Source organism: Rhinolophus hipposideros (assembly GCF_964194185.1).
Source record: "Rhinolophus hipposideros genome assembly, chromosome: 1".
Lineage (NCBI taxonomy): Eukaryota > Metazoa > Chordata > Mammalia > Chiroptera > Rhinolophidae > Rhinolophus > Rhinolophus hipposideros.
Window position 1 is genome coordinate 5130928 of NC_138047.1, and position 18237 is coordinate 5149164.

The window sequence follows — 18237 nt, forward strand, 5'->3', positions numbered from 1 at the left end:
GAGTGGGGGGTTGTTCCCCAGACAAGGAAGGCAACCAAAAAAAGACACAGAAGCCAGGAAATGGAGAATGAGGGGGAATCCCAGGGTAATGGTGACATCCCCAGGGTGTCAGGTGTGCAGTGAACAATAAATCTAGTTCACAACAGGCCAGAGGGCTACACAGAACATGAAGCAAGCAAATAAAATCAAAACAATGATTAATAACAGAAAAACTAAAGCTATAAGAGAAAGCATGTATCTGTGAGAAAATTTAACTATGGCAATCACACACATATACACCTACACACACAGATATATTAATTATATTACTATTTATAGCAGCAAGAAAACAAGCAAAACAAGAAACAACCCAAAGTATCCAATAATAGGGTATTAGAATTAAACAAATCATGGCACATTCAGATGGAATATTATACAGCCATTTTAAATGGTGTTTTCAAAAGAATACAATGGTTTTCTTCCCTCCAAAAGCAATTTTCATGTTTCATTGTTTCCTTCAAATTCTTGTCCACATGCATACATATTTTACATAGATAACATGTACGAGTTATTATATATTTTGCTTTTTACCTATATAATTATTATAATTGTTTTATATATAGTCTTCCCTCAATAACTACTGACTGGTGATAGTTATTATGTTTATTAACTGGCTTTACAAATTCAAGGAATACAATGTTAAGTGAAAGAAATGCAGATAGGAAAATAGAGTTGGTTTGATTTAAATGTATGCATACTTAATATGTACATATACAAAAAATTCTGAAAAAAAAATATACATATACACACATTTTATATATATATATGTGTGTATATATATGTATACATATACATATATATAGTCAAATTCAACAGCGGGGGGAAATAAAGGCAAATAGCAAAGAAACAGGTATGAAGTAAAAGTTGTTGCCTCTGGTGAGTGGGAAATGGGACAGGGATACTTGGGAGACAGATGCTTTTCATAAACCTTATAAAACGATCTGACTCTATACTGTGCTCATCAACTTCGATAAAAATAAAATATGGTGGAAGCAACAGGGACAAAGCTGCTCTGTGTGGTGCAGAGGGAGCTTTTCACAGTGGGATCTATATGTGCTCAAATGCCTGCCCAGAGCATCTAACTCCCGGGCCCATCACAAAGTCTGCAGTCTCCACAATTTGAGGGACTTTTCTTTTGTTTAAGGCATAGCATACATTTGTTTTGGGAATGATGAACACGAGAATACATGCACATTCCACAAACTAGCCTGGACATACTAGCTGAAGGAATGATGACTCAGAAGGCCCTACAGCATGGTAGGTCAGCAGATAGCACAGAAGACTGCTCGGAGGATAAGCAACACATACCCACTGGATATAAACGTCTATATAATCGCTGGGTCATAAGATGCGCGTCTGCTTTGGGAGATACAGTCAAACTGAGTGGCTGTACTGATTTACACTCCCACCAGCACACCCTGCTCTGCAACCTTGTGACACGTGTGTGCCAGTATTTTGTTCTGATTTTCAGTCCATTCCCAAGAAGACTGTGTTGAGCAGTTTTCCCCCATAATATTTAACTGGCCATTTGGAGATCCCGTTATGAAGTACCTTTTCAAGTCTTTTGCCTATTTTTCTATCAAGTTGGCTTTAAAAACTAATTTGTAGAGTTATATATCCTAGATACGAATCTTTTGTTGGATATATTTATTGCAAATATCTTCTACTCACTGGCTTGCCTTTCTTCTGTCAATGGGGGTCTTTTGATGACTAGTCCTAATTTTAATGTACTACAATGTATCAATCTTTTCTTTCATGGTTAGAACTTATGGTGTCCTATTTTAGGAACCATTGCATGGTCATGAAGATATGCACCAATTTTATTCTAGAAGCATTTTTGTATGTAACCTTCCATATTTAATGCTACAATCCATCTGGAATGAACTTTTGTGTACGGTGTGAGGTCAAGGTTTATTGTTTTCTAAATGGGTACCCAACTGTCCCAGCATCACTCCGTGAAAGACCATCATTTCTCCACTACAGGTCTCCTTGGTTGTAAACCAGGTGACAGTACCTATGTCGGTCTGTTTCTGGATTCCCTTTTCTGTTCATTTGTCTACTTTTCTATTCATACACCCATAAAACACTGTTTCAATTATTATAACTTTATAGTAAGTCTCAATGTCTGGTAGTTTAAGGCCCTCCAGTTTTGCTGATCTTTGAATTTCTGCTAGCTTTTTTTGGCCCTTTTAGTTTCTATGTAAATTTTAGTATCAGCTTGTCAGTTTCCATGAGGTCCGACAATTAAGTTCACAAACTCATACTAGAAAAAATACTACTACATATCTCATTGTTGAATATCAATGTGGTTACCTTGGAAGTACTCCCCTTGGGAAGCTATGCACCGATGCCAGAGCCTAGTCCACCCTTCAAAGCAATTTTGGAACTCTTTTCTGGAATGGCCATTGGAGCTGTAAGTCATATTACCTTTGATGTCCTGAATGTCATCAAAATGTCTTCCTTTCAAGATTTCCTTTATCTTCGGGTAAATAAAAAAGTCATTGGGGGCCAGATCAGGTGAATAGAGAGGGTGTTCCAATACAGTTATTTGTTCACTGGCTAAAAACTCCCTCATACACAGTGCCGTGTGAGCTGGTACATTGTCTTGATGCAAGAGCCATGAATTGTTGGCCTAAAGTTCAGGTCGTCTAACTTTTTCATGCAGCCTTTTCAGCACTTCCAAATAGTCAACTTGGTTAACTGTTTGTCCAGTTGGTACAAATTCATAATGAATAATCCCTCTGAGATCAAAAAAGGTTAGCAACATTGTTGCAACAAGTTCGAGAACTTAATTGTCCCACCTCATACACATAAATACACACACACTCCTCTCCCTGCTGGGACTTTGGGACTGCACAGAAATTCCTCAAATTGAAGAGAAATGATGTTTTACAATATTTTTTGAATCCACAAATAAGGTATATTCCTTCATTTATTGGGATTAGTGGCTCTCAAACTGTGGTCCTTCAACCATCAGCAGCACCTGGAAACTTGTTAGAAATACCAACTCTTGGGCTGCGTCTCAGAATTACTGAATCAGAAACATTAAGGGGCCGGACCTTCACTTGGTGTTTTAACATACCCTCTGGTAATACTGACGCACTAAAGTTTGACGTGCACTGTTGGTTCTTTAATTTCTCTTAATAATATTTTGTCTTTTCCAGTGTGAGATTTTACAATTTTCGTCATTTGTCCTCTTCGGTATTTGAGATTTTTTTGATGCTATTATAAGTGGTATCACTTTAATTTTTTTCTATTTTTTGCTGGTATGTAGAAATGTAAAGTATTCTGACCTTGTAATAAGTAAATTTAACAAATTTACTGTGTAATTATAACAGCTTATCTGTAGATTCTTTTCAGTCTTCTACATATACAATGGTGTCTACAAATGATAGAATTTTACTTCTTCCTTTCCATTCCTTATGCATTTATTCATTTTTCATTCTGCCTCACTGTGCCGGCGGGGTTCCCCAGTCAGCTAAATAGAAGTGGTATCTTCATCTTGTTCCCAACAAGATGAAAGCTTTCAATATTTCACTATTAAGTATAATGTTTGCTCTGGTTTATTAAAAAATGATCTTTATTAGATTAAGAAAAAGTTTTCTATTCCTAGTTTGCTTAGTGTTTGTTCTTAAAATAATGAATGGGTTTTGAATTTTGTCAAATGCTTTTTCTTCATTTACTGCAGTGGTTCTCAGTTGGGGGTGATTTTCCCGCCATGTGCATTTGGTAATGTCTGGAGACATTTTTGGTTGTCACACATGGGCAGGTGTTACTGGCACCTTGCGGACAGAGGCCAGGAGTGGACAGTGCATGCTACAGTGCACAGGACAACACCCCACATAAAGAATAATCTGGCTCAAAATGTCAGTAGTTCCTCACCTGAGGTGACATGATCATATACTTTTTATCCTTTATTCTTTTAATGAACTGAATTACAATGACTGATTTTCAAAAATTAAACCAATCTTGTATTCTGGAATAAATCCACCTTGGTTGTGATGCTTTATCTTTGTTATAAATCCCTGAATTTGATTTGCTCATATTTTGTTTAAAACTTCTGCATCTCTAAGACAGACTGGCCTGTACTTTTCCTTCCACTGTGAGCAGGTGTTGTATGCCTTTTCTTTCTGAAAAGTCAACTTTTGAAACAATCTGCTGTAAGAGTTTGGTTCATAGCACATCTTCTTGCTCCACCTTTTCTGAGCTTTGGTGGGAGGAGAGGAAGGAACAGACTGATATTAAGAATACTTCTTTCCAGCTGAAATGGAAGTGTCATATTAACTATATCTGTAATTTTTATCAATTTACGTGTTTGGCAGTTTTATACTCCCTGAGAACTTCAATATTCCCTCTAATAACAGGGTCAGTATAAGCGGACATTAGAAGAATGGCAAGATTCTATAAGGGAAAATGGGCACAAAATATTCCTTATTTATTGAGCACTGCCCCGAGGAAAAGAGGAATAGATTAACCTTCCCTACGAGAAAAGCACAGTATTGTAATCTTAGCAGTCCTCCACGTCTATAGAACATATGACTAAGGAATTTATACTTTATTCTGAGATTTCCAAAATCTGGCCCTACCTACCTTTCAAATTTCACCTTCTAATACTCTCCCTTTATACTCTACTGCAGCAGTGGTAAACTTTTTCTGTAAAGGGCCAGATAGTAAATATTTTGGGCTTTGCAAGCTTTATGATAGCAATGATTCAACTCTGTCAACGTAGTGGGGAAGTTATAGGTAATATGTTAATGAATGAGCTGAGCTTTGTTACAATACAACTTTATTTACAAAAACAGGTGGGGAGGCAGCTTTGGTCCACAGGCTGTAGTTTGCCAACTCTTGCTCTGTAATCAAATCAAATCACTTGCTATTTCCTACACCTGTTCCAGCACTGCCCGTCTCTGCACAGCCACATCTTACCTGTCCTGTTCATGGTCCAACTTAAATGTCACCACATCTCCAGCCTACTCCCATAGCATCTACTGAATCATACATTCAAATATCTGTGCACCTACTAAGCATCGTGCAATGTACATACAACTGTGTAAATAATGTTCTTGCTGTCTAGTTGACCATCAAATGAAGGCTACAGATAAGAAAACATGCCGTTCCTTTAGACTGTGGAAAGGCTGTGACAAGGTGACTCTGGGTATTATGTACACACACAGCATGGGTATTAATTCAAATCTTTAGGGAAGCAGGTCTGAGCTAGAAAAGCTCTGGAGATGAAATGATTCATGTCAATAATCTGAAAGAAGTGCGTGAGAGTCAAACAAAAAGGGGCAAGGGATAGTTAGATATGTATTTTGGAGAGATCACATTGGCTAGTGTGGAAAATACTGCACACGGGAAACAACTTAGACACGAGCTAACGGTCACCTAAACTAGACAGTGGTAATGAGAACAGAGAGGAGGAGATGGATTTGAGAGATATTTAAAAAGTTAAATCAGCTGCTTTATATAAAATTCTATTTCCTACTGTAGTTGTTCATCACCCATGCTTTCACCTCTGCTGGACTTAACACTTAAAGGAAAATTCATGTCTGACGCACCTGTGAGCTAGCCACAGAGTTTAGGGGCCTCTTGCCTCCCGCAGCCAGTCTCTATAAACCAACGCCAGCTGCCTCCTCACCGCGTCTGTGTGTTCTGGCCCTCTGGCAACCAGAGCACGAAACTTTCATAAGAAATCAGTGGCACTATCCATTTTGTGATTTTTCTAGATTTTTTTGCAGATTGGTGGGATCCTATAGGGTCACAGTACATGACGCGGAGCATTCCTGCGTCATCTTTTTTCTGCATACCTGCTTCTTGCTTGATTATCCTGTCCCCCATCCTCCAGCACACATTGCTTCTAACTCTGCTGCTCTCTCCCACATTCACCCCAAGACATTTCACGTTTCCTTCTAGCCACGCAAAGTAGTTCAGCTCAGTGAGTCAACAACAACAAAAAACTGTGAAAGTCTAAAATCATTAGGCCTCTTAGCATAACACAGAGCTCTCTCGTTAGTAATTACAACCATGATGGAGGTTGTAGGATGACGTGATAATAGTAACAACCATAACCAAAAAAGAAAAAAAAATCTGTAACCACAACTATTTGTCTAATAAAACGTCTAGGGAAATAAATTAATGCTCTCTATCCTTCCCTCCTACTTTGACCTTCTCAATTCAGGGTTTCAATAGGGTTACTCGCGAGTTTTTTTAGATAATCTACTTTGATTAGGTGTAATTTCCCTTTGATTGTACAGACAGTAGAAGTAAATGGGGAACTGGCCTGTAACAGACCTGCAGCTTAAGACCCACGCCAACTCCCCACATTTAGGGAGGGACAAAAATAAGAATGGGGTATATAAACCCCATGCGTCTAATTCGATGTCACAGTAAGAAGTCCCAACATAAAATTTTGTTTGGAAAATAAGAAGGGGAAGTTCCTACACAATTGTTTTACGTTCTGTGACAAAGTATAGGACTTTCAGGCTGAGAGATGCAACAAACAGATTCCTAACTCCCTTATTTGAAGATGTGAAAACTGGGTTTGGAGGCGGTGAAATGACTTTCCAAGGATCATACAACTATTTCGTAGAGGAGCCAAGACTAGAACTCGTTCTATGCTTGCTTTTTGTTTTGTTCTACTTATTTCCCTTTCCAATCAGATCTTAATCCAGGACTCAGTCTTGGACACCTGCTCAGGTCTCATATACCTTACCCCGGAGTTCGTGCTTTTACCTCAGTGTTCTTGCGCATTATGGGACACAAACCCACTTTAACCGGCTTGCCAGGGATCGGCGTCCCAGGTCCTGGAAGGCAGATTCCTGCATCCTCAGCCTATCCAAGGTCTCCCTCTCTAGGGTTAGTGGCTGGAAATTGCGCTGGGGGACTGGAATAAATCCCTAAGTGCCTTCTTTGTGATCAGCCTGGCCTTGAGCCCTGACCTAAAGGGCAGTGCCAAAAATGCTGTGGGCTCAGTCTGTTGCCTAATTCCCCAAACATGAAGCTGCCCTCCAAATGAACCTGGACTCTGCGTGCACCTGGGAGAGGTAAGAAGGTAGCCACAGAAACAGCCTGGTGCCAAGGGCAGGGGAGCAGGGTACTCAAGGTCAGAAAAGGGGCACGTGGCCTTTTTCCAAGAGAGCTCTTGTCTATTCCCGTTCCCAGGACATGTTCCCAGGAGACGCTGCCTTGCCTCTCGGGGTGTGAAGTGGAAGACACAGCTTCAGGGGAAGAGGGAGAACATGAAAAGAAAGGCCAAGGATGGGCAAACAGAGCCAGAGAGCTGGAGGAAAATGGGGAGCAACTGCTAACAGGCACGAGGTTTCTTCTGGGGGGATGGAAATGTTCTAAATTTGATTGTGATGATGGTTGCACAACTCTGAATTGCTAAAGACCATTGAATGGCATATTTTAAATGGGTAAACTGTCTGGTATGTGTATTATATCTCAACAAAGCTGTGATGTATTAAAAAAAACAAAGCCAGGCACTGGCTTACGTGAGGCCCACATGGAGGACGTCAGAAAGCTGGAGCCCTGGCAGTGGTGGCCCCGCTTGACTGGCGGTGCTGCCAGAAGTGGCCATGGCTAACTTAGTTCCCAAAGAACTAAGTATGTAGGAAATGAGGAGAAACAGAAACAGCAGCTTCCTTCGGAAAGGATAAGCTGAAGACAACCCAAGTTTGTCCCTATTATTTGGGAGGTAGCAGGCCGACAGCAGAAACAGTTTTTCAATTCCCGTTCTATAGATGGTGTTTTTAACGCACCAATTTGGGCTGTGGAGGACAACAAAGCTCGTTAAGGCTACAAATCTCCAGATGCTAAAGGAACCATCTAGAAAGCCACACTTTGCCCATTGTGCCACCCAGCTGACTTCAGGTAATGGCTACAGGGGAAAGAGGACATACATTGTGAAAAAATATTTTCTACCATGTTCAAACCAGAAACTTCAAAATGCTAAACACACTGACAGGATTGTAATACGTGCTGTGCACATCTCGCTCGTGCCTCCAGCCCTGCACAGATGACGGGAGAATGTCCCTTAAGTCCCACTGGAGCTCTGGGAGCAACAGCCAGGTCAGGTGGATGACAAATTTTACAGTGAATGCTACCAACACTTAACAAAAGTCCCCAATCCTGGATATACCTGTGGGAGTACAGATTTGGGACAAGAGTCTTCATTTTGGGGAAAATAGTAGAGTGGAAAAAAAATCTTTGTTTGGTTTAGCAAAAAAGTTGAGATGCCTTAAACTACTCATACTCAACTAACCACTAAATTAAACTACTAAATTAATTAAGTTCTTAGGCTTCTTTTGTTTTTCTCCTAAACAAAGAAATTTGATTTAACTGCAGACTAAAGGCAACTGTGGCAGTTCCTTGTGAGGGAGAAAGAAAAAGAACCGGTAGAACTCATCTGTATTCTAGACCAAAAAAAAAAAAAAATCGTAAAAAAGATTATGATAGCTGAAAATATTTCTTGAGATGAACCCAGATCTCCTAACCAGCCTTCTCCTAGGCGGGCAGCCTCGGGTGTTTGCTTTGGCAGAGTGTGACTCGATGTTCACATTTTCTTTTTCCAGACACCAAAATGACTCCCTGACACTTGAGCAAGGCTTCACTGATGAAATAATCAGTTGATGAGAGAACCCCCTGCAGCTGAAACAGAATAGGGGGGGAGAGAAGAAAACCCAAGCCGGCCTCTTTGGAGTCCCTCGCATAGGTAGCTCTAAATGCTCTGGCAGTCTCCTAAGAAAGACTGAGTGCCTGTGGTGTTTCCCACAGTTCAGTTTAGGGTTTAATTATGGTTATTTCTAACTAGTCACTGTTGTAATTTTTCATGATGGCCAACTTAAACCTGTACTTCTGGCCGGAAAGAGACACAAACAAACCAGCGAGGAATGAGATGTGTACGGCTTTGATTACAGATCTAAGAATAATGGCTTCGAAGGATTACAGCCTGGCTCCATGGCTGCCTTGAACTTTAACTGGCAACAGTACAGACAGACCTGGATTGAGGTAGAGCTGCCCTGCTCGGGTGGCATTGGACGTGTACCCAGACCCCTCACCAGCCTACAGCCTCACATGGCTATCTTGCTACTAAATTGTGAGTTCCTAGAAAGATTTAAACCGGATTTTATTTGATCATTGATCAGTTCTTTGTATATAGTAAGCATTTACTAAATGTTTATTGAATTTTTATAAAAGCTATTTAAGCTTTGTCTTAAAATGGCTGTTGTGACCAGCAAGTTTTTGGTTCAGTTGGGGTTAAGAGCCAGAACTGAAAGGAAGACGGGGTTACTACTGACCAGTCTGCTTCTCCTTTCCACGCCTCTGTCCTGTTTCCTTTCCTTGAATCATCTAGCAATCAGTGTGTCAGCTTTCTAGTGTACTACTCAGATGCCAGTGCAAGCTGGCCCCAAAGCCGCATTCACCACTGCGGGCTGTCCCTCCTTATTCCAGAACCAGTGGGTGAGGCCAAAAGCATCAGAGGTTTTGGAGGAGGAGGGAGTAATCAGGAGCAGACAACTGCTGTCTCATCACCGACGCTTTATGTGACTTTCGGGCAACAATTGTCAGCTGAGGGAGACTGAGGGAGAAGGAAGGGTTCAAGACAGTTCACTGAATATTAAATCCCCCAAAACTCAGTAATGAATTAGGATTATTGTTTTTGCTCAAGTTAGAGATAAAAATGAATAGGAAGCCTGCTGGGGGATTTGGGATGTTTCAATCCACCTTTAAAGAAGCATACTCATCTATATTACTAAATTAAAGAACTGTGGGCAATAAGAGCCTCCCTCCCCCGCCCCTTTTCAATTAGCCAAATCGTATTCTTTTCTAGACAAAGCTCCAGAATGCCTGCAGAGCAGACCTACGACCACTTAGAATACGAACCTAAGAACACTGGCAGGAGGCAGCGTTCTGTCCCTGCAGTGATACCCAGGGTGTTTTCTGAGCCACCTGAATGTGGGAGATACTGTCCTTAGAGGTGAAGAACATAGCTTCCTTGTTGCCTTAAAGAGCTATCATTTAGGAAGGTCTCTCAATCCTTCTTGAACCTTTTATTTTAATCGCATCACCTCTCAAGGTAGCAGGTTCCAGAACCACACTACCAACTTCATAAAGATAGGCTGCCTTGTATTGTATGAAAGCTTCTCAGGTTTCAAAGGAAAAAACACATTCAAAAGATACTCCCTTAATGAAGTAATTCAGGATTTGGCTGATTTGTTCTCGTCCTAGCTATACCTTTCATCAGAAAATGTTCAGAGGAAGAATTTCTTACAAGAAAGACAAAATATACATACAAACACAACTAGCCTCTTGAGTGATAAAGATGTCACACGCTTCCCCACACGGATACCATGACAATCCTATTTAAGCAGCTATTTTAATTTTTAACTTGCACTGGCTCAGAAGAGAAGTTCATAAAGAACAGATCTTCAACTTTATGATACTCTTGTGTAACATCAGGCATTAGTCTTTTATCTTCTTTTAAAAATAACCTTTGCTTAAAAGAAACACTGCTATAAATTAGAACTCGGTTATCTTTTACTTAAAGAGCCCTCCAAGAGGTGCATGCAATACCATACAATTTGGAGGCCTAAAAACACTGTTACTGACTAATCTTTTATGAGGTCAGGGATTAAAGGACAGCCAAGTGGAGAAACTACTATGGTTGAATCTCATTCTAAAGAGACAGTTATAAAAAGACCTGATGATTTAGAATAAAAACATACAGCTCCTCTCCAAATATAGACTTCCAAAAAGTAGAGTATGAGGATAAAAAAAATTTTTTTTAAAGTTTACAAATTTTGTACCGGTGTAGATAGTTCACTGGTCCAGGGGGACCTGACTGCTGAGACAATGCTTTGTAAAGGTCAAGGGTTCCACGGTTGTTTGGAAAACTTTAGTTGCCATTTAAAATGAAATGTCAAATATTCTCAGTGTACCAGTTCTAAGGGAAACACACAACTGTAAAATAAAAACAGATGACAACTAAAGTTGGCTCAATGATTTTCCAGAAAGGAAAATGCTTGAAAACAGTCAACAGGTCTAAGTAGAAGATACTGGAACAGGATTGCAACATGTCCTCCATAGAGAGTGAAACATCATAGGTAGTCAACTGGGGTAGAAAGCAGAATTATGCAAACACGTATCATAAGACTGTAATCTAATTATGTTTCATAAAAGTAGAATCTGCAATGCTGTTTCCACTTTTGGCCTACACAATGATGAATATAGAGATAAATCAAAATCAAACAAATCACAGTAGTAGTTTAAGATTTTACTGGATAGAAAAGAACTGTAGGGGATAGGCATTCTTCTTCTTTTTTTTTTTTTTTTTTTTGGTTGAGAGCCCACTGGCCCATGTGGGAATCGAACTGGCAGCCTTCAGAGTTAGGAGCACGGAGCTCTAACTGCCTGCGCCACCCGGCCGGCCCGGATAGGCATTCTTTAATTTAAATTCTGTCATAAGTAAGAATGACAGAATTAAGAAATTTGTGAGATATTGGGGGTGGGGGAGGAGCATTTTCCTTTTAATCATCTCATCTTTAATGGTCAAAGGAAAAAATTCCTAAGATTGCTGATAAGAGAGAGATAGAACAAAGAGAGAGAGATAGATCCAAACAAGATGGTGGCAGGATGAAGTGGAATTAGGCTCAACCTGAAGCTACAGGGGCCTCACAAAAGAGAAGCTGGTATTATAAGCACTGATTAGATGCTAGACATTTAATCTTTACCATATATAACCCTTGAGAAAGAATTAGTATCCCACTTACCCCCTTTTCTAACTAATGAAGAAAATAACTAATGAAGAGAGCGATTAAATAACTCTTCTCAGGTTACAAAAGGAGGCAAATTTAAGTCTGAACCCACGCATGTTTCCATTACCCTTGATGTTTACTACTATTCTGAGCAGATTTTTAGGATGCTGATTGGTTAGTAAAGAAGAAAGCAACTTTAAAAATGTATAAGGATATTTTTCAGGTTAAAAAAATATGTAAATGTCATCCTAACCCCTACTTAGCTCCACTGTGAAACCTACCCAGGTCAACACTCAGGCTCTAAAACTCTCACAGTCAGCTAAGAGGCAGCAGGCAGTTGTCATTCACCCACCTCGACCTCCTGGTATCTATAAGTGTAAGAGATTTATAATTTTTCCCATCTTTGAACCTAATGGTATTTCTAATATCTTATATTACCCAAAATATATCCATGATGAAAGATTTTATAATAAGCCATTTCTCTTTGTGAGTTTGTAGCTGAAACTTAATAGAGCTTTTATCCATGGAGATGTATTCCTGTGTGTGACATATTGACAATCAGCAGGACGCATATTCTTCAAATCTGCGGGATGACAGACCTTAAGATCCCATCTGCCTACTTGTACATTCTATGAAGAGTTGTGTTTCGTGCGGCAGTGTCGTGTAAGCGCCCTGGACTCATTTTCCAGATTTGCTTCTTCTAGGTAAGATATCTTGCAGGCACTCTGGTGGCTTTGATCCCTTTAAGAGGCCTTTTCATTTTCTCCTAAACCTTCGTGGTAGTCAGTGTGACATTCCACCAGATCTCCCCTTGGGAATAAAAGAACTATTCCCCCATTTGATGGGAGTGCTTTTGGAAGGTGGCCCTCAGCTGTCAGTCCTCCTTAGGGACTGTCTTGAGCTGAAAGAAACTGTCTTATCAAGGTCCTGCCTCCTCCCAAGGGGTCCTGCATCCGGTGGCTGATCGCTGAGTGGGTATAAATGCTCTACTCTCGACCCAACGGGGACAACCGAAGGCTATTCCAGCCCCAGCGCTTCCTGAGCAGCAGCTAAGGTAGGGTCTACCCCACAACCCAGCTTCTCTCTCCGCTCAGTCCTGCTTCTCTTCTTATCAGACGTGGATCCCAGGAATAATCCTAATAAGCCTCCTGTACTCTAACTTCCATCTAGGAATCTGTGGCTGGGAAGGCAGCCTGTGCTGTCATAATGGATCGCTGTCACCAGAATGTAGGCTCCACTGTCGCGTCCTTAACTCCTAGAACAGTGCTTCAGCATTTGAGCAGATGTATGAATCACACACACAAAAGACACGGAAGGTCGTATGCAACAGTCAGTTAATGCCACTCTCAAGGGACACCTTGGTAGAAGTCAGTCCCGTCCTGGGGAGCATGCACATTTGAGCTACCACATAAGGAAAAGTAGGCATTAATCAGTTAATGTGAGGACAGTCCCTGTACGACTAGAATGGAGATACAGAAGTAGCAACTTTCCCTCCCTAAATTCAAAGCACTGGACATACTTGGGATCACGTTCTCTCCCAGGAGGGGACGAAGAGCAAGTATTACTTCAGTTCTCTGTCAAAAGAGGCCAGGGTACAAAGGATGATGTTAAGAGATTTGTGTCAAGTTCAACATGAAAATAAATGTGAAAGGCAAGAAACTAACTCAAATACCCTGACTCCCAATGCACTGTGCCCATTTCCTCATATACCAAGGTCATCAGACGACCATCCTCAGTTTTATTCCACCAGCACATGCACGAAATAGTCTCTTAGACTGTTGTACCCAAGGCAGACACATCAAGTTTGGAAGCACCTTTCTTTCTGTCTCAGAGCAGAACTGCTTCCTAAGTGTGCTCCACTAATTACTAGGGCACTAATCTGTGCGTCTTTCCCACATATTCTGTTAATATGTCCTTTAATCTATTTTTTAATTTAAAAAATTAGTACCAAATTCTCCATCATAAGGATTTGTAGGTTCTCTAATTTGCAGAGTTATTTTTCTTGGTGAATGGATCAAATAATATTTATCACATACTACCATGATGATTTACAAAAAAGAAAATGTGCAAGTAGGAGTCTTTAAAATCATTACTATTAACTGCCATCTATACTGTGTATGTCTTTCTTCTATTCAGCATAATTGGGGTTCATTTTAGGGCTCAGAGTAACTGAAGGAAATTCATGCTCTCCCTAGATGGACTGAGATGAACAATAGACCATTATCAGTAAGGTCCAAGGTGAACTGTCTCCGTCCTTCCCTCTATAAATGTAAAGGTCTCAGTCCTGAAAGATGAATACCCTGAGGGGTGGGGAGTGCAAAAGGTCCTCTCTTAACTTTAAAACTAAAGACTGTACAAGTTCCCAAAGCTGTGGATGCTGTGTAAAGGTCTGCATTCTGAGAAGGGGACACAAAAGCATTTCTATTTGTAAAGGAGTGAAAAATGTGTTTTCAAGTGAATTTGTTTCTCCCGTGAGGTGTTTCTCCTCCTGGGGTTGTTGGGACTGACAGGCAGCAGGCCTTGCCGGGGTCTGTGACTACTGCAGGCCTGGGCCTCCCAGGTCTGAGCCGTCAGCTCTCAGCCACACTGAGCTTCCCTTCACTGCTGTGGGGAACGCGCTGTGTTTGTCAGAATTTAAGATGATTAAAAATTAAACGCCACTTCACAAAGCAAGTATTCCAAAACATCAAGCTAGTTAACCCAAAAGAATTTGATAAGATCTTCCTGAAAGGGGAGGGAATTGGGGCAAAGCCAGCCAACCCAAGCACATCAAAGCATTAAAGAAAGCCGTCACTCACCAAAGTGAGGCTTCTGGAGCGAGAACTGCTGCTTCGACTCTCCAAACTGCCCCCTCGGCTCAGGTCGCTGAGCCTGCAGCTGAGTGACAACTCAGAGTCCATCTCTGAAGAGTCTGATTTCTGGTGGTTTATAGGCATCCCCACAGAAACGTCGGCCAATGGCTTGATCACAGGAAGTGAGGAAGGGGCCAGTGTCCCATTCTGAAGTCGTGGTATGATCTCTAGAGAAACCAAGCACAAGTGACGAGGGTTAGTGAGCCCAGAGAGTAAATGCCTCAGCCACCCAAACGAAAGACTTGGCATGAGTTAGAGTCTAGTCTTGACCATGACAAACGACAAAGAGAATTCAGAATCCCTAAGTCAACTTGTTTGGTGATGCTCATTTGCATTTCTCCTCTATATCCTTCTCTGTTATCAAGGTGTAAGAATTATTTTTAAGGAAGGATGGATGTGCTACAAATTACTTTGGTGCAGATGATTTTTAGACTAATGTTCTGGAATCTTCCTTTGCACTTGGGTCTGTTCTTTCATGCTCTTTCATGTTCACTTAGGCCTGTGAGGTTCATTAATTCTAGTCTTTTCTGCTTCCACAAAATTGTGGTTCCTTTTCCAGCTTCATGACAGTTCGGAGTTGAGGTAAAGTGACCTGAGCTAATAAACTACTAATGCAAGTTTGGTTGACATCTCCGAAATTCAAGACTCTTTGGAAGCCGTGATGCTATTGTAATTTCTACACAGAATCCTAAGGTCCCATCAGTTAATCCTATCAGGAAGTTCGTGTTTTCACATTCAGGAACAAGGACATCGAAACTGTTCCCCATAAAGCCTCTCAGTTTCTTGCAGTCCTCTGACTCTTTTAGCAACAAATTCAGCTTGGGCCCTAATTAAGAGACATTTGAACTCATGAAAACCTTCTAGAAGACCAAAGAAAAGTAATAGGAAATATGAGAATAAGCCTCCGGTTGATTACATATGACCTAATGTTTTGGCAGGTGAAGCAACAGACGCTCACGTGCTTCCCGACCTGAAAATGCCACCAGGTTGCCTTCCCAGACCCTTTAAGAAGCAATGCTGAGGCCATCGCTACAATTTGGCGTGTGTGTGTGTGTGTGTGTGTGTGTGTGTGTGCAAGCACGTGTGCACTCATTTATATGTTAATTTATAGAAATGTGACCATTTATCAAGAAAGTCCAATCAGTATTGAACACCTTTAGGGGGACCTTGTCTTATAAGGCTTCGAAAATTACTGTGAAATGTTTTCAGAGAAATTCTGAAGACATCAGAACAGATTAAAAAAGAAACTCTTCCCTACTCCATTTCTCGTTATTTTTTAGGCGAATCAACACAAGTCATAATGGCAATTTAAGAGCAAGTATAGGGAACGGGTGATTGTGAGTACAGACACTTTCTGTAAGTCGCTGTTATTCCAAATGGTAAAAAAAACACTTAAGCAAATATTAAAAGATTAAAATTTATTTAATAATAAGAAAGCCTAAGCAATATACACACTTCATAGAAACAGTCTACATTGCAATATGCGACTCAGAAGTTCAGAAGTTTCCTGGGCCCTGTGAGCTGGGCCCAGGAAAGGCGGGACAGGAAATGCAGAGAGGACAGGCTAATGCTTGGATTCTTTCTGTTTGGCAGATTCCAGCCCACTGACTCAGCATGAGTTCATTCCTGAACTAAGTAAATCACTGCTCCAAGGAAAGAAGGGGACTGCAGGGCGGTGGTCTTCCCCCCACACAACGGTGAGAAGGAAAGGCAGGGAAGTGAATACCGATTCACCTCCACAATGAAGGAACCCAGTGGAACCGCCTCGTGGGTGGACTTGGAGGGCGGCTACGATTGTCCGCAGTCCCAGCCGCACTCTCAGGCCCTCAGTGGGTCAGAGGGCGGTAATTTACCACACCACTCGACAGGACACCTTTTGCTTGAGTTGCTGTAATTTTAATGGCTATTCGGACACTATAGAACTATAATAGTTAGACTTCTATAAACTATTCTCTTGAAAGATGAGGAAGCTAATCAGAATTCTCCAGAAGGCAGAGGTTATAGGGGAGACAGTGAAAACCTTGGTTCAATATCCTCCACAGTCTCAAGATGTCTACCTTCTTTGATCTCTTAAGGAATCAAGAACTAGGTGTGTCCGAGTCTTAGTTCCCAGGAACTGAAAATGTAGAATTCCATGGGAGGTCCACTGTGGAGACAGTAGTTTTCTGAGGAAGGGCAAGGACACAGCTTCTCCTCTGGTCTGCCCTGCAAAGGGAATACGATGCAATAAAGAGCACGAGACGCAGATCACGAGACAATGAGCAGATGGGTCTGACAGCAGTGCCCACAGCTGTGAGTCTATGAAGGTCATCACTACTTTCCATTTAGTCTCCTTGTCCAATCAAGGGATAAATTTTTTGGTCTGCAAACAGTGTATTTTATAAAACGTGACACCGGGGTCAGACCAAGATAGCCCCAATTGATGAAGAAACTGACTTCTACAGGAGAGCAGAAAAGGCATCACAAAGAAGTCACAGCAAGACTGACATTACAGGAGCAGAAATCTGAGCCCTGCGTGCTCATTTTCTGTTTATTCTCTTATACTTCCTGTGTTTATTTCTCGTTATTTACTAGTAACATCCTTTTTTTTTGGTAAAGTCTAGTTTATCCGTTGAGCAAAGAGAACAAGAAGGTCACAAATGAATTACAGTCTTATTAAAGTACATCTTCCAGGCACGGCCAGTCAGGAGGCAGCAGCTGTCAGAGCTGACCGTGCTGGGGGGATCTGGGGGGATCTGGTGGGGCTGTGGTTCGGTAGGCAAGGGAACTCCCTGAAGTGAGTGCCCTGGAGCCCACAGAGGAAGGCAGCTCCTCTTCTCCTCCTGCTCCTCTTTCTTCCCCTGCACATTCCAGAAAGACCTGGAATGACCCAGATGGTACATGTAAAGCCCTCCTTCCACCATCACCCCACTCCATCTCAGTTCCAAACAGCCACTGTCAGGCGTCCAGAGCAGTGCAGATAACTAGGTCTTTCCACGATTCACCTGAAAACTCTGGTTTCTCCAAACCCCAAGTCTGAACTATGCCAGTCAAAGACCATACAGGCACCCCGTCCACGGGTACCCGCTCCACGGGCACGCCGTCCACGGGCACCCGGTCCACGGGCACCCCGTCCACGGGCACAGGGGCTGTCAGCTTCGTGGCTCGCAGCTTTGGAGGCATCGCTGACGCCTCCCTCTGCCCGTGCTCACGCTGAACCCGCTGCTGAGCCTGGTGATTCTTCCTGCATCGTGCCCGCCGGCCCCACTTCCTTTCTCGTCCCTCTCGTTCAGGACCATGGTACCACATGCCGGTGGTACTGCAACAGCCACCTACCTGTCCTGCTTTTCCGCTCTTCCCTCGGCTTCTCCTGTATTCTTCTGGGGGGTTAACCTTGAAACACCGCTTGGATGACACCACTCTCCTAAAAGCAGTCAACTTGAACCCAGTCCCCACAGGCTGAGAATCAAAGCTGCATCCCATCAGTCGACACTTGCTTCAACTTCACTCCTGCTTCCTTTCTAGATTAAGCACGTTTTTCATTGACGCTTAGTTTTCCTGCTTCACACTGAGTAGATTCTAGGTAAGTAATCTGCCATGTGGCACCGACT

General features: G+C 41.8%; 1 protein-coding gene across 1 annotated transcript in view; it reads right to left on the reverse strand.

The window, feature by feature from the left end:
• Positions 1–18237, reverse strand: part of PROSER2 (proline and serine rich 2) — a 41546-nt gene that overhangs the window by 9212 nt on the left and 14097 nt on the right. The window contains exon 2 of the mRNA XM_081067786.1: positions 14594–14814. Within this exon, the coding sequence (XP_080923912.1) occupies positions 14594–14731 (138 nt within the window). The 5' untranslated portion in view covers positions 14732–14814. The remainder of the gene's footprint in view (positions 1–14593; positions 14815–18237) is intronic.